The sequence below is a fragment of the Hemitrygon akajei genome, chromosome 7 (genome assembly GCF_048418815.1).
Source record: "Hemitrygon akajei chromosome 7, sHemAka1.3, whole genome shotgun sequence".
NCBI classification, from domain to species: Eukaryota; Metazoa; Chordata; class Chondrichthyes; order Myliobatiformes; family Dasyatidae; genus Hemitrygon; species Hemitrygon akajei.
In genome coordinates, this window is record NC_133130.1 from 13,877,841 (window position 1) to 13,905,556 (window position 27,716).

General features: G+C 46.0%; 1 protein-coding gene across 3 annotated transcripts; it reads left to right on the forward strand.

Moving 5' to 3' along the window:
• The first annotated feature begins 436 nt into the window (after positions 1-436).
• fbxo5 (F-box protein 5) lies at positions 437-23,172 on the forward strand. 3 transcript variants are annotated; one of them, XM_073050134.1, is made up of 5 exons: positions 437-707; positions 10,694-11,378; positions 16,396-16,486; positions 20,070-20,219; positions 22,507-23,172. In XM_073050134.1, the coding sequence occupies exons 2-5, from the start codon at positions 10,738-10,740 to the stop codon at positions 22,753-22,755; spliced, it is 1,131 nt and encodes a 376-aa protein (XP_072906235.1). In that variant the 5' UTR covers positions 437-707; positions 10,694-10,737; the 3' UTR covers positions 22,756-23,172. The 3 variants fall into 3 exon arrangements, with proteins under 3 accessions (XP_072906235.1, XP_072906233.1, XP_072906236.1); XM_073050132.1 differs by having other exon boundaries at positions 437-631; XM_073050135.1 differs by lacking the exon at positions 20,070-20,219 and having other exon boundaries at positions 437-631.
• Positions 23,173-27,716: the final 4,544 nt, after the last annotated feature.

Genomic DNA, 27,716 nt, shown 5'->3' on the forward strand with positions numbered 1-27,716 from the left:
CTCCACTACTACTTTATTATTTCCCGTCAGTATGGCCTAGTGTCACTTTGAGGGCAGTCAGTACAATTCTTCTCTTTAATATTCATTGTGTGGCATCATTCCCCTTCAGGAAATGAATTAAACAATATGAAATTTTGAAATAAATCTGAAAGGAACAGATTTGCGATATCTCGCACTTTCCGTTTGGAGTTTTAATCAGGAAGCCGCCCCTTTAAGCAGCCGGACAAAGGGCTGATTGGACCATCTGATTGGCGGGCAAAGAAAGCGTCTGATTGGACCATCTGATTGGCGGGCAAAGAAGGCGTCTGATTGGACCAACCAGCAACCAATCCTAAGTTTGGTGACCAAATTCAAACAGGACAGCGCGGCCAAGTTTCAGCGCCTTTCACAGTCGGGCGGGAGGGCTGGGCAAGTTTCTAGACCCAGGGATTGGGGGGTGCTGAACGCGGGGAGACCCCAGGGGGCAGGAGCACCGAGTAATCCAAGGGTCGATAAACCCGGACAGCACGGAGACAGAGAGGTCCCGGGAAGTGATAAGCCTTGATCCGAACCCGGGAAGGGACCAGGGACCCGAGACCCAGACTGCTGGAGAGGAGAGGCCGACAACCAATATCTAGAGCCCCGGCACAAGGCAAGTGGGTGATTGCGGCTGCTGACGCCGCTTAACCCTTGGAGTCGGAGTCGGGATCGGGACCCGGGTACGGGAGGTGGGTAGCAGCCGGTGTCTGGAGGGGAGGGATGGGGATGTGAGAGGGGGTAAACTGCCTCCGGACCTGTTCCCGGTCTGGGTTTAGGATGGCTCGGACTAGGGTGGGTTTAGGACCGGGGCCGGGTGCAGGCGGGAAGCGCGAAAGCGTTGGCGCTTTTCTGGGCCTGGACTCTTCCTGTGCAATTCCCAGCTCCCCACAGCACCAGTCCTTATCTGTGCAATTCGCACCTCCCCCCACAACCCCGCACAAGATGCCAAACTCTTTCTGAACAATCCCCTCTCCCCAGTCGCCGGGCTGTACAATGTCTGCTCTCCACAGCACCGGTCCTTTTCTGTGTAGGCTCCCCTCCCCACAGTGCAGGCCCTTTTTTACACAATCCCCCCTGTACCAGAGCCGAGTTTCTGTGCAATCCCCTCTCCCCGCATTTTTGGGCTCTTTCTGTGCAATCCCCTCTCCCCCCCATTACTGGGCTATTTCTGTGCAATCCCCTCTCCCCTCATTACTGGTCTCTTTCTGTGCACCCCTCCCCACAAGCACTGGGTTATTCCTGTGTAATCCGTCCTTCCTCAGCAAACTGGCTCTTCCTAAAGAATTACACCCCCACCCTCCATAGGGCTCTTTCTGTGCCACTGTGATCAAAATCTCCCCCCCAGTTCCATGCTACAACTTGTTTGACCTGCTGGACATCCAAACACATTATGTTTTTAAGGAATCTTCTGTTTTATAGTTTTTGTGTTTTTTAAATTACTCTATTCTTTTTAAAATTGTTTTGTTCCGTGCTGCATTGGTTCCAGAGTAACAATTATTTTGTTCCCCTTCACACAAGTGTACAGGACAATCTTGAAAGTACCAAGTCAGAATCAAGTTTATTATCACTCACATACGTTGTGAAATTTGTTGTTTTGTGGCTGCAGCCCAGAAGTTATTGTATGTTACAAAAATAAATAGTGTCAAAGAAGAATAATGTGATAGTGTGCATAGAAATCTGAAGGTGGAAGGGAAGAAGCTGTCCCTAAGATGCTGAGTGTGTGTCTTCAGGTTCCTGTATCTCCCTGCTGCTGGTAGCAATGAAAAGAGGGCATGACCTGGGTATTTGGGGTCTCTAATGACAGATACCATCTTCTAGAGGCAGTATCATTTGAAGATGTCCTCTGTGCTGACATTGACTTGGGATCTGCTCCAATTTGCCCAGAGGTCAACAGCAGATGCCATTTCATGGCACCTTCACTCAGCCCTGGAACCTCCGGACAGCAAAGATGCTCTTTACCATACGCAGCTCAGCATTCAATACCATCTTCCCCTCCAATCTAATCAATAAGCTTGGCTTCGGTATCTCCTTCTGCAAATGGGATGCTCGATATTCTCACTTGCAGACCTCTGTCAGCTCCGATTGGCAACAGTATCTCTACCACAATCTCAATCAGCACAGGTGCACCACAAGGCTGTGTGCTTTGCCCCCGGCTCTACTCGCTTTACACTCATCTCAGCACAGATCCAATGCCACGTTCAAATTTGCTGTTGTCACCACTGGCACAGGTGGTGATGAATCGGCGTGCAGGAGGGAGATTGGAAATGGATTGAGTGGTGCTTCTTACTCGGTGTTGGTAAGACCAAGGGTTGACTTCAGGAGGAGCAGATCTGAGATTGATGAGCCAGCCCTATCAGGGGCTCAGTGGGAGAGGGGCTCAGCAACAGTTCCTGGTGTTAACATTTCAGAGGACTTGTTCTGGACTCGGCACATAAGTGCAGTCAGGAAGAATGCGTGACAGCACCTCTATTTCCTTAGGAGTTTGTGAACATTTAGCACAACATTTATAATTTTGACCAGCTTCCATAGATGTGTGGTGGAGAGAACGTGAACGGGCTGCATCGCAGCCTGGTATGGAAACGCCAGTCACTTTGAGTGAAAAATCCTATAAAAGGTAATTGGTACGGCCCAGTTCATCTCTGCTAAAACCGTCCTTCGCGTTGAGCACATCTACACCGAGCATTGTCCCAGGAGAGCAGCGTTCATTGTCGAGGATCCCCACCGCCCAGGTCATGCTCTCTTCTCACCGCTGCCATAAAGAAGGTGATTCCAGAGCCCAGGGACTCACACCACCAGGTTCAGGAACACTCACTGACATTTTGCTTAGGGACTTGGGCTATGTATGTGTTTTTGTTTTTGGTGTGATTGCTTTTTCATGCTTGCTGTTTGAATGGGCTCTGTACGTTTAGGAATGCTGTTTTGTTTGGCTGTATTTATATATCGTTGTTTGAATGATAATTAATCTTGGATTTGATTTGATATATTTCACTTTGGGGGATAGGAACTGAAGTGAAGAGGCAGTGGATGGGGCGGTTGGTGCATAGGTAGAGGCAACTTGTAGCAAGTTTGTGAGGAAGGATAAGCAGATGATAGAGCCAGATGGTGTGAGATGTGTCTATTTTGATGCAAGGAGTATCATAAACAAGGCGGATAAACTTGGAGCGTGGATCAATATGTGGAGCTACAGTATGATGTTCTGGCCATTACAGAGACTTGGATGTCTCGGTCAGGATTGGCTGCTGAGTGTGCCGGGCTTTCAATGTTTCAAAAAGGACAGGGAGGGAGGCAAACAGCGGGGGAGTGACATTGCTAATCAGGGATAGTATCATGGCTGCAGAAAAGGAGGAAGTTATGGAGGGATTGTCTGCTGAGTCATTGTAGTTGGAAGTCAGAAACGGGAAGGGGGCAATAACACAACTCATGTTTTTTATAGACACCCTATAGTAATAGGGACGTAAAGGAGCAGATAGCAAGGCAAATTCTGAAACAGTGCAATAATAATAGGGTTATTGTGATGGGTGATTTTAACTTTCCTAATATTGACTGGTATCTCCTTAGGGGTTAAGATGGGGTGGAGTTTGTTTGGTGTATTCAGGAAGGTTTCCTGACTCAATATGTAGATAAGCCAACTAGAGGTGAGTCTGTGCTTGATCTGGTTTTGGGAAATGAACCTGGTCAGGTGTCAGATCTCTCGGTGGGAGAGCAATTTGGAAATAGTGATCACAACTCTGTCTCCTTTACTATAGTGCTGGAGAGGAATAGGAGCAGACAATTTGGGAAAACATTTAATTGGGGTAGGGGGAAATATGCTATTAGGCATGAACTTGGGGAACATAAATTGGGAGCGATGTCCTCAGGGAAATGCAGAGCAGAAGTGTGGCAAATGTTCAGGGAACATTTGCATGGTGTTCTGCATAGGTATGTTCCATCGAGGCATGGAAAGGATGGTAGAGAAAAAGAATCATGGTGTACAAAGTACGTAGAATATCTAGTTAAGAAAAGTTTACAAAAGGTTCAGGAAACCTGGTACTGTTAGAGCTCTAGAAAATTACAAGGGTGCCAGGAAGGAGCTCGAGTGAAATTAGGAGAGGTAGAAGAGGCCATGAGAAGGCCTTGGCGAGCAGGATTGAGGAAAAGCCCAAGGCATTCTACAAGTATGTGAAGAGCAAAAGGATGAGCCGTGTGAGAATAGGACCGATCAGGAGTGACAGTGCAAACATGTGCATGGAGCTAGAGGAGGTAGCAGAGGTACTTAATGAACACTTTGTGTCAGTATTCACCAGGGAAGAAGACCTTGGCAATCGTGGGGATGAATCATAGCGGGCTGAAAAGCTTGAGTATATAGACATTAAGAAAGAGGATGTTCTGGAGCTTTTGAAAAACATTAAGTTACATAAGTCACCGGGACCAGATGAGATATACCTCAGACTTCTGTGGGAAGTGAGGGAGGAGATTTTTGAGCCTCTTGCAATGATCTTTGTGTCATCAATAGGGACTGGAGAAGTACCGGATGATTGTTCAAGAAAGGGAGTAGAGATAACCCAGGAAAATATAGACCAGTGAGTCTTACTTCAGTGGTGGGCAAGTTGTTGGAGAGGATCCTGAGAGGCAGAATCTATGAGCGTTTGGAGAGAGATAACCTGATTAGGGATAGTCAGCGTAGCTTTGTCAAGTGCAGGCAAAGCTTTGCGAATCTGATTGGATTCTTTTGAGGATGTAACAAAACACATTGATGCAGGTAGATCAGTTGATGTGTATATGGATTTCAGTAAGGCATTTGAATAGGCTCCTCAGGCAAGACTCATTCAGAAAGTAAGGAGGCATGGGATCCAAGGAGAGACTTTGCTTTGTGGATCCAGAATTGGCTTGCCAACAGAAGGCAAAGGATAGTTGTAGATGGTTTGTATTCAGCATGGAGGTTGATGACCAGTGCGTTCTGCAGGGATCTGTTCTGGGACCCTTCTTTGTAATTTTTAAAAATATCTTGGATGAGGAAGCAGAAGGGTGGGTTAGTAAGTTTGCAGGTGACACAAAAATTGGGGTGTTGTGGATAGTCTGGAGGGTTGTCATTGGTGTTGTTAAGAAGATGTATGATGTGTTGGCCTTCATCAACCAGGGGACTGAGTTCAAGAGCCGAAGGGTAATGGTACAGTTATATAAGATCTTAGTTAGACCCCACTTGGAGTACTGTGTTCAGTTCTGGTCACCTCCCTACAGGATGGATGTGAAAACTATAGAGAGTGTGCAGAGGAGACTTACAAGGATGTTGCCTGGATTGGGGAGCATGCCTTGTGAAAATAGGTTGAATGAACTTGGCCTTTTCTCCTTAGAGTGACAGTGGATGAGAGGTGACCTGATAGAGGTGTGTAAGATGACAAGAGGCATTGATCGTGTGGATAGCTCGAGGCTTTTTCTCAGGGCTGAAATGGCTAACGCGAGGGGGCACAGTTTTAAGGTGCTGGAAGTAGGTACAAGGAGGATATCAGAGGTAAACACAAAGAACACTGCAGATGCTGTGGTCAAATCAACACGTACAAACAAGCTGGAGGAACTCAGCATGTCCGGCAGCATCCGTGGAAATGAGCAGTCAAAGTTTCGGGCCGAGACTCTTCGTCAGGACCGAAGAGGGAGGGGGCAGGGGCCCTATAAAGAAGGTGGGGATGCCCCGTCCTCCTCCAGTCCTGACGAAGGGCCTCGGCCCGAAACGTTGACTGCTCATTTCCACGGATGCTGCCCGACCTGTTGAGTTCCAGCTTGTTTGTACATATCAGAGGTAAGTTTTTCCACACAGAGAGTGGTGGGTGTGTGGAATGCACTGCCAGTGATGGTGGTAGAGGCGGATACAATAGGATTTTTTAAGAGACTCTTAGATAAGTACATGGAGCTTAGAAAAATAGAGGGCTATGTGGTGGGGAAATTCTAGGCAGTTTCTAGAGTAGGTTACACGGTCGGCACAACATTGTGGGCTGAAGGGCCTGTAATGTGCTGTCGATTTCTACGTTCCTTGAATACAACTAAGTAAGTAGTGCCAAGGGAGAGTAGAGGAAAAGTGGCGAGGTAATGTTCATGGATTCATTATCCATTCAGCACTCCGGCCGATGGGAAGCTGTTCCTGAAACACCCTTTACCGCCTCCTTTTGGTGGTAGCAGTGGGCGATAATGCCACCTTTCTGAGGCATCACATATTACTTTTCACCTAGTGATACTGTGCGGGTAGGCCCGTCGAGCCAGGCTGCACCAGCAACCCCTGACAAACCCAATTAACCCTAACCTAATCACAGTGCAATCTGCAATGACTAATTAACCCACCAGGCACTTTGGACTGTGGGAGGAAATCGGGGAAAACCCACACATTCCATGCACAGAATAGCAATGAAATTGAACTCCGAGCACTTCCTTTATACAGAGGGTGGTTGATATGAAATGACCTGCCAGAGGAACTCGTGTGGCAGGTACATCTTTTCAAGCAACTTGGACAGTTATGTGGATAAAAAAGATTTTGCAATACAATGCAAAAGTAGGGAGCCTAGATTTTTTTAAATATATGATTTCAGGTGGTATTGTCTCCACAAAGCCCTGATCTCAACATCACTGAGGCTCTTTGGGATCACCTGGAGAGACAGAAGCAAGTGAGACAGCCAAAGTCTGCAGAAGAACTGCAGCACTCCAGCACTCCAAGAACTCCAAGATGCTTGGAACAACCTACCAGCTGATTTTCTTAGAAAACTGCACAACAGTGTACCTAAGAGAACTGATGCAGTTTTAAAGGCAAGGGCTGGTCACACCAATATTGATTTGTTTTAGCTTTTTTTTTTTTACTGTTTACTGCTTTATCTAGTAAATTTTTTGGTAATTAGGAACTTTTCACTACTTTAGAAAGTATCTTTGTTCCTTGGAAGTTTGTAATGTATGCAAAGTACTTTATGTATATGAGACAAACCCAGGCAGATAGGATTATCTTGGATGGGAATCTACAAATGTCCTACCCTCATTTTCCCAACATCCAACACCTCACACTAATCTGAATTAAACTCCATTTGCCATTCCTGGGCCCACTTTCCCAGCTGATCAAGGTGCCTTTTAATTTTTTAAAAAATTTTAGAGATGCAGTGTGGAATACAGCCTTCTGCACCTTTGAACTGTGCTGCCCAGTGACCCTTGATGACCCTGATTTAACCATCACCCAATCACGGGACAATTTACAGTGATCCATTAACTACCTGGTATGACTTAGGACAGTGGGAGGAAACTGGACAGCCCAGAGAAACCATCACATTCCGTACAGCGGGTGCTGGATCTGAATTCTGAACTCCAATGCCCTGAGCTATAATAGCATTGCGCTAACCACTACGCTACTGTGGTGCCCAAATTCTGATGTTTACTGTCAATGACGCCACCTATTTTAGTGACATCTGCAAAATTACTAACCAGCGTTGGTTTGGGGTCAGCCCTGGAGAGTCTAGGGAGGCTGCACTCTGACCTTGCATTCTGCACCTTTTGTACCCTTGCCTGTGAGTCACACAGAACAGAAATGGCCCTTCTGCCCATTTTTTCCATGCCTTCCCAGATGCCCACCTAGGCTAGTCCATTTGTCTGAATTTGGTCCATTGACATCAAAAAGGTTGGGAACCCTGCTCAACATCTTTCCGTGGATCTATATAAAAGAATTTAAAACATTGTGCTTGTACCTGCATCACTCCTCTTCACACTTCGGTGCTTCATTTTCCTTCTATTGCCAATTATAATCAAAGCAGCATAGAAAGCATCCTGCCTGGATGAATAACATCTTGGTACGGCAACTACTCCGTCCGTGACCTCGAAACAGAAGAGTTGTGGACGCAGCTTAGGACATCACAGAAACCAACCATGGACTCTGCCTACACTTCTCACTGCCTCAGTAAAGCAGCCAGCATCATCAAAGACCCCACCCACCCCAGACGTTTCTCTCCCTATCAGGCAGAAGAGACAAAAGCCTGAAAGCATGCACCATCAGGCTCGAGGACAGCTTCTACCCCAATGTTCTCAGACTCTTGAACAGGTCCTTTCTACAATAAAATAATCTCTTGGTCTCCTAATAAAACCAGAGCACATAGGAACAGAATTGGGCTATTCAGCCCGTTGAATCTATTCTGCCATTCCATCGTGGCTGTTCCCAGATCCCACTCAACCCCATACACCTGCCTATCCGCCATAACCTTTGATTACCTGACCAATCAGGAAACGTACAACACTTGTCTTAAATATACCCACGGACTTGACCTCCAATGCAATCTGTGGCAGAGCATTCCACAGATTTACTACTCTCTGGCTAAAAAAAATCCTCCTTACCTCTGTTCTAAAGGGTTGCCCTCAGTTTTGAGGCTGTGCCCTCTAGTTCTGGATACCCCACCAGAGGAGACATCCTCTCCACATCCAACCTATTTAGTCCATAGAACACTACAGCACAGTACAGGCCCTTCAGCCCTCCATGTTGTGCCGACCCATATAATCCTTAAAAAAAAAGTACTAAACCCACACTATCCTATAACCCTCTATTTTTCTTTCATCCATGTGCCTGTCCAAGAGGCTCTTAAATACCCCTAATGTTTTAGCCTCCACCACCATCCCTGGCAAGTCATTCCAGGCACTCACAACTCTCTGTGTGTTTAAAAAAAAAAGCAAAAAAAAACTTATCCCTGATGTCTCCCCTAAACTTCCCTCCCTTAATTTTGTACATATGCCCTCTGGTGTTTGCTATTGGTGCCCTGGGAAACAGGTGCTGACTAAGCACCCTATCTATGCCTCTCATAATCTTGTAGACCTCTATCAAGTCCCCTCTCATTCTTTCAACAGTCCTTTCAACATTCGGTAGGTCTCAGTAAGATCTCCCCCTGCATTCTTCTAAATTCTAGTGAGTACAGGTCCAAAGCATTATCATACATTTCATTTCCTAACACTGTATTCCATCTGCCACATTTTTGCCCATTCTTCCAAGTCTTAAGACCTGCTGCAATCGTATTACTTCCTCAGCACTACCTACCCCTCCACCCATCTTCATATCATCCGCAAACTTCAGCACAAAACCATCAATTCCATTATCTAAATCACTGACAATGTGAAAAGCAGCGGTTCCAAACTGATCCTTGAGGAACACCACTAGTCACTGGCAACCAAGCAGAAAAGGCCCCCTTTATTCCCACTCGCTGCCTCCTGCCTGTCAGCCATTCCTCTATCCATGCCGGTATCTTTCCTGTAATGCCATAGGATTTTATCTCGTTAAGCAGCCTCAAGTGTGGCACCTTATCAAATGCCTTCTGTAAATCCAAGTAAATGACATCCACTGCCTCTCCTTTGTCCACCCTGCTTGTTACTTCCTTGAAGAACTCGTATCAGATTTGTCAGACAAGATTTCGCTTGACGTAGTGAAGTGGTGCCTCTTCCCCAGGGCACCACTGCTCAATACAAGAGGACATGGCTTTAAGGTAAGGGGAGGAAATTTCAAGGGGGATATCAGAGGAAGGTTTTTTTACTCAGAGAGTGGTTGGTGCGTGAAATGTACTGCCTGAGTCATTGGTGGAGGCAGATACACTAGTGAAATTTAAGAGACTACTAAACAGGTATATGGAGGAATTTAAGGTGGAAAGTTATATGGGAGGCAGAGTTTGAGGGTCGGTGCAACATTGTGGTCGAGAGGCCTGTACTGTGCTGTTTTGTTCTTTGTAAACCATGCCGACTTTGATTTATTTTATCATTTGTCTCCAAGTACCTCAAAACCTCGTCCTTAAATAATAGACTTCAACACTTTCCCAATTACTGAGGTTAGGCTAACTGGCCTAAAACTGTGGGGTGACATTTGCCATTTTCCAGTTCTCTGGGACCATGACAGAATCAAATGATTGGTGAAAGATCATGACCAATGCATCCATTATCTCTTGAGCAACCTCTCTCAGGACTCGGGGATGGAGTCCATCTGGTGGAGGTGTCCTATCCACCTGAAGACCCTTGAGCTTGCCTAGCACGTTTTCCCCTTGTAATAGCAATGGCAGTAAGGGATCTATCCCGTTTATCCTTTGTAATCTAATTTGTTATGATCTTGCACCTTATTGTCTACCATGATTGCACTTCATTCTACATTGTTATTGTTTTTATTACGTCCTACCTCGATGCACTTTATAATGATTTGATCTGTTGGAATATTATGCAAGATAGGCGTTTCACTGTAACACACAAAATGCTGGAGGATCTCAGCAGGTTAGGCAGCATCTATGGAAATGAATAAACAGTCGACGTTTCAAGCTGAGGTCCTCTTCAGGGCTAGGAACGAAGGGCGAGATGCCAGAATAAAAAGTTTGGGCGAGGTGATAGGTGGGTGGGAAAGGTAAAGGGCTCTTCTGCACATCACCAAAGGATCTGATGAGCGAGGAAGGCGATAGGCACCTGAGAAGAGATAAGCTTTCACTGTATCTCGGTACGTGTGACAGTAATATTCCAATTCCAATCTGAATAACACAAACAAAATGTTGGAGGAACTTAGCAAGTCAAATAGTATACTTGGAGAGGAATAAATAGTCGGGTTGAGTCCTTTCGTCCGGGGCTGATGAGTTCCTCCAGCGTTGTGTATCTGTTACTCTGGGTTTCCAGCATCTGCAGAATCTCTTGGGTTTCCAGTCTGAATGATGTTTCCTTTTATTTTCAGTGCTGGAGTAGACGGTATCCGCCCTGGTGGCTGGACCCTCAGGCATGAAGTGCAAGTGGCTCGTCGTCCACCAGGTCTGCCCCAGCAGCGGAGGAGACAGCCGTCTCCAGAACAGAAGTGATGCCTCGGTAGCTGTGTGCCAGAAGGATGTCAGAACCCTGTGCTGCTCCGCCTGTCTGCAGCGTGGCTGTGGGACATGCTCTCCGGGTTGTGCTGCCCAGACGCCGCTGAGCCCAGCCCAGGGGAGAGATTCCTTGTCCGAGGACAGTGGCTACTCCTCTCTGCTGAGTGTCTCCTCCCCGGCCGCCAAGGAGGACGGCAGCCCGACGCCCAAGGGTGATCTCGGAGCAGGGCGACACTGGGACCAGAGTCAGGGAAGCGAGGAGGAGGCTGCGGGCCGGGGTGGTGCTCAGGAGTCCGGTAGGAAGGCGGTGAGACCAGGCCAGTGGCACCTGCTGCCCGCCCTGCAGGTGGGGAGGGCAGTGTGCCAAAACGTGAGGCAGGCCAAGGGTCTTCATCCTGGCAGCTGCTCCCCCACTCACGGCCAGACCTTCCCTATTGATCGCCTCATCGGCCGGAAGATGGGCCTAGAGCACGTGGACATCTGGGCCGAACTGTGGGAGAGGGGCTTCCCGTGCATCCTGAGAAGAATCCTGCGTTTTCTCTCCCCCACTGATCTGTACAGGTAAGTTAGCCGCCTGACAACCCCCTGACCTTTCCTCCTTCACCTCCACGTGTTGTACCCCCTCACTGGGCAGTGAGGAGCACATCTGGTCAGGACCGAGGAAGCGCAGAAACTTTATCCAAGGACAACTGACTGAAAGTCACAGTGCCTGATGGCTGGGAAACTGGCCCTTTGTCCCGTACTCTCTTGCTTAATGGCATTGGTCCATGGCACAAAAAAAATGTTTGGGAATCCCTAATATAAACTTCTATCCATCCACCTATCCACGTGCCTTTTAAATGGTGTCACTACCTCAACTACGATTTAGACTGCTAGTTCCCTATGTTCATCAATCTGTGGTTTCCGATCTCTAACATTTTTCCTTTACTTTCTTCAAATACTCCTAAATTTATGCCCCCTTGTATTAGCTATTTCTGCTCTACCTCTTAATCTTATACACCTCTATCAAGTCACAATAGACAATAAGTGCAGGAGTAGGCCATTCGGCCCTTCTAGCCAGCTTCACCATTCACTGTGATCATGGCTGATCATACACAATCAGTACCCCGTTCCTGCCCTCTCCCCATATCCCTTGACCCCGCTATCTATAAGAGCTCTATCTAACTCTCTTGAATGCATCCAGAGACTTGGCCTCCACTGCCTTCTGGGGCAGAGCATTCCACATATCCACCACTCTCTGGGTGAAAATGTTTTTCCGCATCTTTCACTCTAAAGAGAAGAGCCTTAGCTTGCTCAACCTATCCTCAGAAAACGTGCTCTAATCCAGACAGCATCCTGGTAAATCTCCTCTACACCCTCTCTAAGGCTTCCACATCCTTCCTGTGATGGGGTGCCTAACTGTGTTCTAACCCAGGGCTTTATAGAGCTGCAGCATTGCCCTGCAGCTCTTGAACTCAATCCCTAGACTAATGAAGCCGAACGCATTCAGAGTGGGAGTTGATAGGTTCTTGTTTAGTCAGGGCGTCAAAGGTTACGCGGAGAATGCGGAGAAAGGGGTCGAGAGGGATAATAAATAAGTCTTGTTGGGCCAAATGGCCTAATTCTGCTCCTCTGTCTTATGGTCCTACATCATATGTCTTCCTAACTACCCTATCAAGTTGCATGGTTTAGAAGGTATTTGGACAGGGCCAGGCAAAATGAGTTTGGATAAGGAAGGCATCTTGTTCAGCTTGAATAGGTTGAGTGTCAGGGTCTGTTTCTGTGCTGTGGAACTCTACCTGACCCAGTCCCAAGCGCCTGCATTTCAAAGTTCAGAGTAATTTTATTATCAAACTATGTACAAACCTGAGATTCATTTACTTGTGGACATTCATAGTAAATACAAAGACACAGCAAAAAAATACAATAATAAATATGTAAATAAAATCTAGAATATGAGATAAAAAGTCCTGGAACATGAGTCCATGGGTTGTAGGAAGAGTTCTGTCTTAGGGTGAGTGAAGTTAACCCTCTGGTTCAAAAGCTCAATGCTTGAGTAGTAACTGTTCCTGGACCCCCTGATGGCAGCAGCAAGAAGAGAGCATGCCCTGGGTGGTGGGGGTCCCCGATGATGGATGCCGCTTTCCAGCAACAGTGTTTCATGTAGATGGTGGGGGAGGTCTTTACCTATGCTGGGCTGTATCCACTACTTTCTGTAGACTTTTCTGTTCAAGGGCTTTGGTTTTTCCGTACCTTTGCCCATTTCCCTCTATATCTTTCTTATCCCTGTACCTGTGCAAGTACATTTTAAGTGCCTTGACTGTACCTGCCTCAACCGCTTCCTCCGGCATCTGCTCCTCATATAGACCACCCTCTATGTGGAAAAAATTGCCCCTCACGTTCCTATTCAATCTCTTTCCTCACAACTTAAACCTAACCAGACATTAAAGATCAGCGTTATTTGTCACATTTACATTGAAACATCGGGTGCTGGTGTACATCCCTGCCAAAAGAGGTGCAAAACGCTCCCTCTGGACATCACGCTTGGGCAAGGTGTAGCACCTGCTTAGTCCCTTGATCAGGGCCATGGGAGCAGGTGGTGGATGGTCGTATGAGCAGCCGGTGCATATCACAAGTCTTGGTTATTGCAACCACTGATGCCAGGCCAACAATCTGAAGGGTATTGATAATTCCTGGAGTCACCCGTCTTGTAAAGGCACTGCCCAAAAGAAGGCAATGGCGAACCACTTTCTTAGAAAAGTTTTTTCTAAGAACAATCACGGTCATGAGACCATGATTGTCAACGGCATAGGACACAGCACATAATGAGTGAATGAGCTTTGAAACATACAATGAAATACATGTTTGCGTCAACTCAAATCAGCGAGGGTTGTGCTAAGCAGCCACAAGAGTCGCCACACTTCCGGCACCAGCATAGCCCACAACCAACTATCCCAAACACTATTCCTTGGAACATGGGAGGGAACTGGAGCTCCCAGAGTAAACCTCTTTGAAACCTAATGAATGGCAAAAGGCCTTGATAGTCGACGTGGAGTGGGCATCTTTTTAGAACGGAAATGAGGAAATGTCTTGGCCAGAGAGTGGTGAATCTGTGGAATTTGTTGCCACAGGCAGCCGTGGAGGCCAAGTCATTGGGTGTATTTAAGGCAGAGGCTGATAGATTCTTGTTTGGTCAGGACATGAAAGGACATGGGGAGAAGGCAAGAGACTGGAGCTGAGAGGAAAATTGGATCAGCCATGATGGAATGGTGGAGCAGACTCTGGGTCAAATGGCCTGATTCTACTTGTATATCTTATATTGGTCACGGGGAGAACATACAAACTCCTTACAGACAGAGGTGGGAGTTGAACCCTGACATTAGAACTATCACTGCAATAGAATTACACTGACTGCTACGCTACAGTGCTGCCTGTTGTTCCAGATTCTCCGACCCTGAATGAAAAGACAAAATTACCCTCCCTATGCCCCTTGTGATTTTACCGCTAAAGATTACCCTTCATTGTTTTACGCTCTGTGAATAAAATTTGAACCTTCTCAACCTCTCTTCAGAACTCCGTCCCTTGGATCCTGGCAATATCCTCATAATTCTCTGCCTTCATTCCAGCGTAACGGTCTTGCTGTTAATCATCACAGCACTACAAAGTTGTTATTTCATTTATTCGAGTGTTTACTGCTCAAACAGGGATTTGCAGTAGACAACATCAGTGAGACAATATATGTCCAGTATCTTAGTACGAATGTATTGCTTTTAATTTTCTTCTCTGCAGGATGAACTAGACTCCCTCACCCTGAGGAAAAGATTGTGACCATCCACTTTATTTATAGCACTCATAATTTTATACATCACAATAAGGGTGCAGAGGAGATTTACAAGGATACTGGCGGGATTGGGGAGTATGGTTTATGAGAATAGGTTGAGTGAACTTGGCCTTTTCTCCTTGGAGCGACGGAGGATTGAGAGGTGACCTGATAGTGGTGTACAGGATAATGAGAGGTATTGATCTTGGGGATAGTCAGAGACTTTTTCCCTGGGCTTAAATAGCTGGCATGAGAAGGCACGGTTCTAGGGTGCTTGGAAGTAGGTACAGAAGAAATAGGTTCTTTTAAGAGCCTCTTGGATAGGTACATGGAGCTTAGAAAAATAGAGGGCTGTGGATAATCCTAGGTAATTTTTAAGGTAAGGACATGTTCGGCACAGCTTTGTGGGCCGAAGGGCCTGTATTGTGCTGTAGGTTTTCTGTTTCTAAGTTCTCGGCCTCAGCTCTGAGCAGGGGGCTGGAGGGGACAGTTAATCCAGTCTCTCCTCCTAACTCATGCCTTCCAGTCCTTGTGAATCTTTTCTGCAACCTCTCTGGCTTAACGACCATGAGACACAGGAGCAGAATGAGGCCATTCGGCCCATTGTCTGGTCTGCCATTCCATCATGGCTGATGTATTATCCCTCTCGACCCTGTTCTCCTGTCTCTCTCCCCACCCCCACCACATAACCTTTGAAACCCTCACTAATCAGGAACCTACATCCTCTGCTTTAAATACACCCAGTGACTTGGCCTCCACAGCCACATGTGAAATAATTCCAGATTCACCACCCTCTGGCTAAAGAAATTCCTCCTCCTCCTCTGTTCTCAATGGATGTCCCTCTGTTCTGAGACTGTGTCCTCGGTCTTAAACTCCACCACAGCAAACATCCTCTCCACGTCCACTCTGTCAAGGGCTTTCAATATTCGATAGGTTTCAATGAGATACCCACTAATTCTCCCAATCCCCAGTGAGTATGGGCCCAGAGCCATCCACCGCTCCTCATACGTTAACCCTTTCTTTCTCGGGATCATTGTCGTCAACCTCCTCAAGTCCCTCCAATGCCAGCGCATCCTTTCTTAGATAAGTGCTCTCAAAACAGCATAAACTGACTTCAGACCGCAGTGGGAATTGGAACGCAGGTCACTGTTGCTGTGATGGTGTTAGGCTAATCACTATGCTAGGTTGCCCCTGTCATTCTCGCTATAGCTGGGAGACCAGAACCACGCACGATGCTTCAAGTAGGGTGTTGCCACACCTCGTAGGACTGGTTACAGTTCCTTATGAAAGACTGACAGATTCAAAGCCGTTGTTCCAGAGATGGCGGTGGGTTTGGGGTGTCCAAAGGCAGAGGGTGGTGCTTTCTTATTTCCCGCCCTAATTTAACCCCCTTGCTTCTGTCAAGGAATTTTAAAATCCATTTATTTTGAAATACAGCATGCAAGAGACCCTTCTGGCACAACAAGCTGCACCGTCCAGCAACCCCACCGATTCAGCCGCAGCCTAGTCACAAAACAATTTACCATGACCAATCAGCTACTAACCAGTACGTCTTCAGACAGTGGGAGGAAACCAGAGTACCCGGAGGAAACCCACACTGTTTATAGGGGGAACAGACAAACTCCTTACTGGCAGGAATTGAATTCCAATGCCCCAAGCTGTAATAGTGTCGCAATAACTGCTACCCATATTTTAAAAACAAATTTTGGTCCCTGGTCTCTGGGTCCATATACTGAGCCGGTGGGTACAGAGTGACTGAGACTGTCTTGTTCCCAACAGCTGCGTCAAGGTGTGCAAGATGTGGAAGAGGATCATCCGTAGCGACAGAAGAGCAAACCAGACCCTCAAGAAGGCTTCTCGCTTACAAAAAGTATGTATCTGTCTTGGCCCCTCCCTCTGAAGGAGGCACCATGTGTCTACCTGCTACCGACTCTTGCCCTGGGGGTGGAGGAGTGGTCCAAAATGGCAAGCTTGAGTAGTTGGGATGAAGAAGGAGGGGTGAAATGTGTTATGCTTTGTAACTTCAAAGCATCGAGCTAATTGAAGGATAACTGGGGAGTCTGAAATGCAGATCCAGTGTTGTGTTTACTCTGAGCATTGCACACCCATACCATCTGGTGGCGTAATGACTTATGCACTTCACGTATTTCTACATATAACACATAATGATTTATAGGAACAAGGATGCTTACTCAACCTACATATATAATGTATATGAACCAGACCGTATCATATAACCATATAACAATTACAGCACAAAAACAGGCCATCTCGGCCCTTCTAGTCCATGCCGAACGCTTACTCCCACCTAGTCCCACCGACCTGCACTCAGCCCATAACCCTCCATTCCTTTCTTGTCCATACACCTATCCAATTTTACTTTAAATGACAATACCGAACCGCCTCTACCACTTCTACTGGAAGCTCGTTCCACACAGCTACCACTCTCTGAGTAAAGAAATTCCCCCTCGTGTTACCCCTAAACTTTTGCCCCCAACTCTCAACTCATATCCTCTTGTTTGAATCTCCCCCACTCTCAGTGGAAAAAGCCTATCCACGTCAACTCTATGTATCCCCTTCATAATTTTAAATACCTCTATCAAGTCCCCCCCCTCAACCTTCTACGCTCCAAAGAATAAAGACCTAACTTGTTCAAACTTTCTCTGTAACTTAGGTGCTGAAACCCAGGTAACATTCTAGTAAATCTCCTCTGTACTCTATTTTGTTGACATCTTTCCTATAATATCCACTAATTTTTGTAGGATTTTCCATTCAAGGTCATTGGTGTTTCCATACCATTGGTCCATTTTCAATGGTATATATTTCTTGATATAAAAACAATATTAATCAAGATTACTCACAATTAATTTACACATCAAAGTGGGGATTGAGGAAGCTTTTTTTAAACGATTAGCTTTATTTGTCATGTGCGATTCAGGTTTATTTATGTGCAGTGAAGTGTATCTTTTGCAACATGTTGCATCACCAACATCAGCAGAACATTAGGTCCCGGATCTGGCGCTACAACAGTGGTGGAGTGTGGCTCGTGCTTGGGAGGTGCACGAGGAGGGACGCAACTTCAGATTCAGATTTGTTATCAGACGTACATGGAAGCACACAGTGAAACGTGCTTGCGACGTACCAAGCCCGCAGCGTTCCGCACAAGCGGCAGCAACTACAGAACAGAACAAGACAACAGAAACGACAGCATCCAAAACGTGCAGTGAACTGCGTTGTTTGCATCAGTGACCAGTCGAGTCCGTGGATTGTGCAGGGGGGCAGCCTGCGAGTTGTCACCATGCAACTGCTCTGCGTGCGACAGCAAGGAACTACAGGGAGTTGTGGACACAGCTCAACACATCTCAGAAACCACAATAGACAATAGGTGCAGAAGTAGACCATTCGGCCCTTCGGGCCTGCACCACCATTCTGAGATCATGGCTGATCATCTACTATCAATACCCAGTTCCTGCCTTGTCCCCGTATCCCTTGATTCCCCTATCCATAAGATACCTATCTAGCTCCTTCTTGAAAGCATCCAAAGAATTGGCCTCCACTGCCTTCCGAGGCAGTGCATTCCAGACCCCCACAACTCTCTGGGAGAAATTTTTCCTTAACTCTGTCCTAAATGACCTACCCCTTATTCTCAAACCATGCCCTCTGGTACTGGACTCCAGCCTCCCCTCCATGGATTCTGTCTACATTTCTCACTATTTTCATAAAACAGCCATCGTAATCAAAGCCCCCACCCACCTTGGACATTATTGCTTATCCCCTCTCCTGTGGGACAAGATACAAAGGCCTCAAAGCACGCACCACCGGGCTCATGGAAGGCTTCTACCCAACTGGTATAAGATTCTTGAACGGTTCCCTCATATAATGAAATGGACTCTCGACCTCGCAATCTACCTAGTTATGATCTTGTACATTATTGTCTGCCGACACTGCGTTTTCTCTGTAACTTTAATACTCTATTGCTACTAGTATGTCAAGGTGATGAGGGTTATTGAAGGTAGAGCTGTGGATGTTGTCCATATGGATTTTAGTAAGGCATTTGACAAGGTCATGGAGAAGATTCAGATGTGTAGGATCTATGGTGAACTGCTTCTGGATTCAGAACTGACTTGCCCAGCGAAAGCAGAAAGTAGTGGTCAGGAAGGGACTTAATCGAGCTGGAAGTCTGTAATTAGTGGAGTTCTGTGGGAATCTGTAGGGACCGCCGCTGTTTGTGATGCACATGATTACCTGGATGAAAATGTGGATGGGGCAGTTAATAAGTTTGCAGATGATACAAAGGTTGGTGGAGTAGACAACTGGCAAAAAACACAGTGGGGTATAGAGCATTTGCAGATATGGGCAGGGAAAAGGCAGTTGGAGGTAAAGCCGGCCAAATGTGTAGGGCTGCACTTTGGTAGGTCAAATGAAAAGACGACACTGTTAGGGGCAAGATCCTTAAAGTGTTGATCTTGGGGTGCAAGTTCATGGCTCCCTGAAAGTGGCTACACAGGTTGATAGGGTGGTTAAGAAGGCCTAGGGCATGCTTACTTTTTATTAGTTGAGGCACTGAGTTCAAAGGTTAGGAAGTTCTGTTGCAGCTTTTCAAAACTACTGAGGCCACATCTGCATACATTTCTGGTCACCCCCACTACAGGAAAGATGTTGAGGCTTTGGAGAGGGCGCAGATGAGGTTCACCAGGATGCTGCCAGGTTTAGAGGGCATGTGCTATCACGAGAGAGGGGGTAATTTAAAAAAAAAAGTATGAGGTGCGTTATTTTTACAGACAGAGTGGTGGGTGCCTGGAATGTGCTGGGAGCAGAATGAGATCATTCAGCCCATCGAGTCTGCTTTGTCACTCTGTCATGGCTGATCTATTATCCCTTTCAAACCTGTTCTCCTTCCTTTTCGCTGTGACCCTTGATGCCCTGATTAATCAAGAACCTATCAAACTCCACTTTAACTACACCCAGTAAAACGGCCTCCACAGCTGCCTGTGGCAATGCATTCCACAGATTTGCCACCCTCTGGCTAAAGAAATTCATCCTTACCTCTGCTCTAAATGGTAGTCCCTCTGTCCTGAGGCTGTGTCTTCTGGTCATAAACTCCCCCACTATTGGAAGCATCCTCACTTTCTAGCCCCCGTGCTTTCTGTGGTGCATCGTTAACAATTGGTAAAGGTGAACGGAGACCTGTGCTCAGCCTCCTGGGAAAGTAGAAACTTGCTGAGATTTCTTGTCCAGGACAACGACTTGCTCGAACCAAGACAGATTTTCTCACGGAGGAGCTTGAAGTCCTCAACCCGTGCCAGGGTTCCATGGGTGACGAGCAACTATGTAGGATGGGCTGAGGGTGTAGAGGGTGAACTTTGGAAAGGTTTCTGGCAGGGGTGGTGGGTAGGGAAAAGCCAAATGTCCTGCTGCTTCACCTTCCTGAGATCTGGTGTTGTTCCTCCTAGTTGGAAGCCTCCAAACGGGAGGACGTAGCATCACGCAGCGCCCTCATGTCCATCCAGCACCAGAGTGGGGACAGTGTTGTGTCGAAGTTGCGGCCCGCTCATCAGCCCAAGGTTGGAGGTGACTCCCAGAAAAGCATCCGGCACCAGCAGGTAAGGATTGTCCGCGGCCTCCTGGTCTCTGGACTCCCAGCCTGGCCTGCCGGAGGGAGTGCCCACTCTTCCACACCATGTTGCCGCCTCGAATGACCGCGGGGGTGCTCCGGTTTCCTCCCACGTACGGGTTAGGGTTAGAAAGTTGTGGACAAATTCTGTTGTCATGGGAAGCGTGGCGACGGTTGTGGGCTGACCCCAGCACATCCTCGATGCAACTGACACGTTTCCTGGAGTCCTGCTGAGTGGTTTCGGCCCAAAATGTCAACTGTTTACTCTTTTCCACAGATGCTGCCTGGCCTGCTGAGTTCCTCCAGCATTTTGTGTGTGTGCGTTACTTGGATTTCAAGCATCTGCAGATTTTTCTCTTGTATATTTAATAATAAGTTTTTGATTTATACGTATAGAGGCTAGCCTCCACCCCGGAATTTTACGAAGCCGTTGCTAGGCTAGTAACCATGGTCACGATAGTTCGCTTTTATGTGGCTCAGGCCGAGCCAGTTGAGCTGTCAGACTTCACTGCCTGGTCCTGACCCTGTCCACGGTATGTGTACAGATCTCACTGTGATACATTCTGGTTCCTGACTTAAACAAGGAAGGGAATGTTATAATCAATTCTAAAAGTTACAGAAAACAAATGCAGAGAAGCCAGAACAGAAGTTTTAGTTAAAGTCTTTCAGTGGCGTTCTGAAAAAAATGAAGTTTGTCAATAGATTGCTTTGGAAGGCCAGTAGAAAGTCCATTCGATATAGAGGCGTGAATCAGTTTTACAGCATCATTATGTGACAGAAACAGACATACCTTTGCAATATTTCATGGGAGCAGAAATGCTGCTCTGGTATTTTCTTTACGTGGGATTTAAAATACAAATCTGAGTCAAGGTTAACACCTAGGCTGGTTACTACTGATTTTACAAGGGGAGCCAAGTTCTCAAGCTTATCAAAAAGTTTATCTCCTTTTGGCTTTGGGACCAACCAAATGTATTTTGGTTTTCTTTTTATCCATTTGTTTATTGAAACCAGGGAAGACATCATCAGGCTCGACCATGATGTACAATTGTGTGTCATCTGCGTAACTGGACGTCAAGTTTATATTCCTCACATTGTTAGTCGTTGACACAAACGACGCATTTCACTGAACGTTTCCATGTAAGTGTGACAAAGTTGATCTTTAAACAGTATTTCTGTAGAAGTTTGTTAGTGTTCAGTGACAGGCTAAATCTCCTAAGAAAGTAAAGAGGCTGACCTGCCTTTCTTGTGATTGTCTGTGCTGTGCTCAGGAAAGGTCACCTGAGATGGTTGTGGGTTAGGAATTTAAACCTGTTGACCCTCTCCGCCACCATCCCACCCCCCAGCAATTTTGACTGGTGCATATTCATCCCCCTTCTCCCTTCCTGAAGTCAATAATTAGCTCTGGTGTTAAACAAGAGGTTCTGCAGATGCTGGAAATTCAGAGAAACACACACAAAATGCTGGAGGAACGCAACAGGTCAGACTGCATCTATGGAGGGGATTAAATGGTCAACGTTTCAGGCGAAGAGCTCTTTAGTGTTACTGTCGTTGGGTGAAAGTTTGTTGTGGCAGGTGTCCTGTCTTAGAATCAGAACTGGGGTTAATATTGGTGGTATATGTAGGCACCATATTAACCCAACGTTATATGTTTGCGGGAGCAGTATATTGCAACATATAATTACAGAAACTAAATTACAGTAAGAAATGTATATAAAAATGAAATTAAATAAGTAGTGCAAAAAGGGAACAAAAAAAAGTACTGAGGATTCATTCTCTGTTCAGAAATCTGATGGTGGTGGGGAAGAAGCTGTTCCTAAAATGTTGAATATGTGACTTCAGGCTCTTGTACCCTGTCCCTGATGGTAGCAATGAGAAAAGGGCATGTCCTAGGTGATGGCAGTCCTGAATGTTGCTTATTTGAGGTATCACTTTTTGAAAGTGTCCTTGATTCTGGGGAGGCCACTGTGCGTGATAGCTGAGTAGCTGAGCGGTTTAGTGCAAGGCGTGCATATTCCTCTTCGTGCTCTGGTTTCCTCCCACATTCCAAAGAGGTAAAATTAGAGTTATGGGCATACTATGTTAGTGCTGGAAAGATGGCAACACTTTCAGGCTGCCCTCACTCTGCATACCCTTGGACTGTGTTGGTCCGAGAATGCATTTCACCGCGTGTCTCAATGTACAAGCAAATTTTAAAGTCTCCTTAATCTCAGCATCATCTTTGTCTCGTCACTTTGCCTAGCTCGCTGACTGGTTCTCCCTCTCCTTTCCCACTCCAGGTGGTGAAGACCTTGAGGCAGGATGAGGTGCTGAAGATGTGCCCGCTGTGCTCATCTCCCGCCAAGTTCCTGCCCCACCAGGAGCGGGCAGTGTGCACCAGTGATCTCTGTTCCTACGACTACTGCTCCCTGTGCCTGAGTTCCTTCCACGGCTCCAAGTCTTGCATCCGGCATAGTTTCCACAGCGGCTCACGGGCGCAGGCAGCCGTGGGAAGCAAGCGGAGCAAGCAAAACCTGCGGAGACTCTGACCTCCGCCATGCGCGTGCCGTGGCAGTCACTCAACTGATCTAATTAGAATCACTGTAAATGTACATTTGTTTAGTAGCATCAGGAAGGATAACACAAAAAAAGAAACAAATTTTATGGAAAATGTGAAGTTTTAAGAATTCTATGCACAAAGTTTAAAAATTAATATATGAATTACAAAAAGGTTCTGCATGAAGAAAGAGATAGTTTTAGGCATTCTTGTGTCCATAGTTGAAGCTGTAGTATATTTTACTATTGAGTTTTGATGCATTTATTTATAATGGGTGTTCATTTTACGCGGAGCCAGAATATATATATATTTAGTGTCCTTTAATTGTCTTCTCAGTGTCCTTATATGTAAATTATTTCTTAGTCTTCTTGTTTTTGTATATTGTTCAATAAATGCATAATCCAGTTTAGCAGTGTGCCTTCTCACTTTTATCCTGAGTCACGGGTTGCCCGAGCTGAGCAGATGCAGGATGTAGTGGGAGTTCATGGCAATGAGGCTGTATCAAGTTATAGAGTCATAGAGAAGTACAGCACAGAAACAGGCCCTTTGGCCCATCTAGTCTATACTTAAACCATTGACCTGCTCTGGGACCTTAGTCCTCCATATTCCTACCATCCATGTACCTGTCCAAACTGGTTATAAACTTGTAGATGACAAACAAAGGACCTAACACCAATCCCTGTGGCACACAAGTCACAGGTTTCGAGCCAGAGAGGCAACCCTCCACTACAACTCTGGCTTCTCCCACAAAACAAATGTTTCATCCAATTTACTACTTCATCCTGAATACTGAGTGACTGAACCTTCTTTACCAGCCTGCCACGAAGGACCTTGTCAAATGCCTTGCGTAGACAACATCCAGTGCCTTGCTTTCATCCTCTTTCCACCAAACTTCCATGAAGTTTGGTTAGACTTGACCTACCACGCGCAAAGTCATCCTGACTGTCCTCAACCAGTCCATGTCTATCCAAGTACTTACACTGTATATCCAGTCTCTTAGAATACTCTCCAATAACTTTCCCACAACTGATGTCAGACTCACTGGCCTATAATGTCCTGGTTTATGTTTAGAGCCTCATTTAAACAGTGGAAAAACATTCATTATCCTCCAAACCTCCGGTAGCATTCCTTTTGCTAAGGATATTTTAAATATCTCTGCGAGGTGTCTGCAATTTCTGCACTTGCCTCTCCTGGGGTCTGAGAGACCACCTTGTCGGGCCCTGGGGATTTATGCAAACTTACTTGCCTCAGGGTAGCAAACATCTCCTCTGTAATCTGTGCAGGGCTGACGCTGCTTTGCCTTACTTTTATAGACACTGTATCCATCTCCCGAGGGAGTACAGATGCATTTAGGATCTCCCATCTGTTTTGGCTCCACTCATGGATTACCATTCTGGTCTTCCAGAGGACCAATTTTGACCCTTGCAATCCTTTTGCTCTTAAAATCTCTGTAGAATTCTTTAGTATTTTCCTTCCCCTTGTCTACTGGAGCAACATCATGTCTTCTTTTAGCAATCCTCATTTCTTTCTTCAGTGTTCCCTTGTATTACTTATACTCCGTAAGCACCTCATTTGTTCCTACTCGCCTAGACCTGTTATGCACCTTTTTTTTCTCTCTAAACCAGGGCCTCAACATCTCTTGAAAGCCAAGGGGCCCTACACTTGTTATTGTAACCTTTTATTCTGACAAGCTTTGTACTCTCAAAATGTTGTTTTTGCAGGCCTCCCATTTTCCTCGTACACCTTTGCCAGAGAACAGCCTGTCCCACTCCACACTTGACATCATTTGCGATATCGTCAAAGTGGGCCTTTCTCCGACTTAGAATCTCAACCTGCAGACCAGACCTGGCTTTTTGCTTATTTACTTTGAAATTTTTGGTGTTACAATTTGATTAAGAGAATGCAGGTGTGTGTGTGAGTGAGATTTAGTCTCAGTGTGTGTGTGTGTGTACGATTGTGTCCATCCCCCAGTGGGATTCAGACACTTTTTAAAAACTTAAAAAATTTTTTCAGCTTGTCACACCAGACAGTCAGGCATTCACGTCTGGCGCGTGGTGTCAGGATTGGTCTCCTTTCCGATTAACTGGGTCACAATATGAACGTTCCTGACTTGACCCTTGTATTTTTTACGAGGCCGAGTGGCTAGCTCGACGCTCAACCCGGCACGGATGGAAAGCGCGCTCAGGGGTGGCCCGACTCGGATTCAAACTCGGGAGCCTTCACTCCGGAGCCACCAGCTGGTCACTGTGTGTTTCTCACGTACTGTATAGGGAGAGTTTAAGATCGGAACTTTATCCTTGGAGCTTCGGATACTGAGGGTGACCTTGGAGAGGTGTATAAAATCACGAAGGTCATAGGCTGAATGTGCAGTGTTTTACTCAGGAAAAGGGATCCAAAACACAAGAAGCCTGTGGCCTAGTGTGAAAGGGGTAAGATTTAAAAGGGACCTGAGGGGTAATTTTCATAGGGAAGTAGGTACACGGAAGGCACTGCCAGAGGCAGGCTCATTAAAAGACACTTGGATACATAGAGATAGGAAAGGGCCTGAGGGATATTGGTCAAACACAGGCATGTACAAACACCAGTGGGCTGACCAGCACAGTCTTCACACATCACAATACAATGTGTTGGTCCGTGGCCTCTTGTCCCAAGATGAGGCCACCCTCAGGATGGAGGAGCAACACTATTCCGTCTGGGTACCCTCGAGCCTGATGGTATGAATATCGATTTCTCCTTCTGATGAACAAAGCCACCCCCCCCCCTTTCCCTTTCTCCTCTGGTCGGTCCACTTTCTTCTTCAGCCTTTGATCTTTCCCTCCCACCTGGCCTCACTTATCACCTTCCAGCTAGTGAGTGCCATTGCTATTACGAAGAAAAATGTGCCAGGTAAACTCAAAGATTTGAAGTTGAATAAGTCATCTGGATCAGGTGGACTACAACCCAGATCTTGAGAGGTTGCTGAAGAGGTAATGGATGCATTGGTCATGGTCTTTCCAGAATCACTGGATTCTGGCATGGTCCCAGAGGACTGGAAAATTGCAAAAGTCACTCCACTTTTTAAGAAGGAAGGAAGGCAAAAGAAAGGAAATTATGGTTGGGAAAGTGTTGGAGACTATTATTAAGGATGAGGTTTTAAGATATTTAGATAGATAGATAGATACTTTATTCATCCCCATGGGGAAATTCAACATTTTTTCCAATGTCCCATACACTTATTGTAACAAAACTAATTACATACAATACTTAACTCAGTAAAAATATGATATGCATCTAAAATCACCCTCTCAAAAAGCATTAATAATAGCTTTTAAAAAGTTCTTAAGTACTTTACTTAAATACGTTGAGTCCTAACCCCGGCACTTTAACATATCTTACTCCTGGCGGTTGAATTGTAAAGCCGAATGGCATTGGGGAGTATTGATCTCTTCATCCTGTCTGAGGAGCATTGCATCGATAGCAACCTGTCGCTGAAACTGTTTCTCTGTCTCTGGATGGTGCTATGTAGAGGATGTTCAGGGTTTTCCATAATTGACCGTAGCCTACTCAGCGCCCTTCGCTCTGCTACCGATGTTATACTCTCCAGTACTTTGCCCACGACAGAGCCCGCCTTCCTTACCAGCTTATTAAGACGTGAGGCGTCCCTCTTCTTAATGCTGCCTCCCCAACACGCCACCACAAAGAAGAGGGCGCTCTCCACAACTGACCTATAGAACATCTTCAGCATCTCACTACAAACATTGAATGACGCCAATCTTCTAAGGAAGTACAGTCGACTCTGTGCCTTCCTGCACAAGGCATCTGTGTTGGCAGTCCAGTCTAGCTTCTCGTCTAACTGTACTCCCAGATACTTGTAGGTCTTAACCTGCTCCACACATTCTCCATTAATGATCACTGGCTCCATATGAGGCCTAGATCTCCTAAAGTCCACCACCATCTCCTTGGTCTTGGTGATATTGAGACGCAGGTAGTTTGAGTTGCACCATATCACAAAGTCCTGTATCAGTTTCCTATACTCCTCCTCCTGTCCATTCCTGACACACCCCACTATGGCCATGTCATCAGCGAACTTTGGAGACTATTGATAAAATAAGTCAAAGTTTGGCTGACAAATCCTAGAGTTCTTTGAGGAAGTAACAAGCAGGGTGGACAAAGGAGAGGCAGTGGATGTTATTTACTTGGATTTTCTGAAGGAATTTGATAAGGTGCCACATGTGAGGCTTTTATCAAGATAAAATCCTATGGTGCTAAGGGAAAGATACTGGAAGGGATAGAGGAATGGCTGACCGACAGGAGGCAGCAACTGGGAATAAAGGGGGCTTTTCTGGTTGGCTGCCAGTGACTAGTGGTGTTTCTCAGGGGTCAGTATTGGGATTGCTACTTTTCACATTTTCAGTGATTTAGATAATGGAATTGGCAAAGTTTGGGGGTGATATGAAGATAGGTGGAGGGGTAGGTAGTGCTGAGGAAGCAATGCAATTGCAGCAGGACTTAGACAAATTGGAAGAATGGGCAGTTGGAATACAGAGTTGGAAAATACATGATAATGCAGTTAGGTAAAAGGAACAATAATGGAGACTATTATCTAAATGGGGAGCAAACTAAAACGTCAGAGGTGCAGAGGGACTTAGGAGTCCTTGTTCAAGACTCCCAGAAGGTTAATTTACAGGTTGAATCTGTGGTAAAGAAGGTAAATGCAATATTGGCATTTATTTCAAGGGGAATAGAATATAAGAGTAAGGAGATAATGCTGAGGCTTTATAATACACTAGTCTGGCCGTACTTAGAGTATTGTCAACAGTTTTGGGCCCCTATTCTTAAAAAGGATGTGTTGTCATTGGAGAGAGTTCAGAGAAGGTGCACAAGGATGATTCCAAGAATGAAAGGGTTAACCTACGAGGATCGTTTGGCAGCTTTGGGTCTGTACTCACTGGAATTTAGAAGAATATGTGGGGA

Bases quoted from the DNA above. Each gene is read 5' to 3' on its own strand.
- fbxo5 (XM_073050134.1), top strand. From the start codon at position 10,738: ATGAAGTGCAAGTGGCTCGTCGTCCACCAGGTCTGCCCCAGCAGCGGA. The intron at 11,379-16,395 runs GTAAGTTAGCCG...TGTTCCCAACAG, and splicing joins TCCCCCACTGATCTGTACAG to CTGCGTCAAGGTGTGCAAGA. The intron at 16,487-20,069 runs GTATGTATCTGT...TGTTCCTCCTAG, and splicing joins AGGCTTCTCGCTTACAAAAA to TTGGAAGCCTCCAAACGGGA.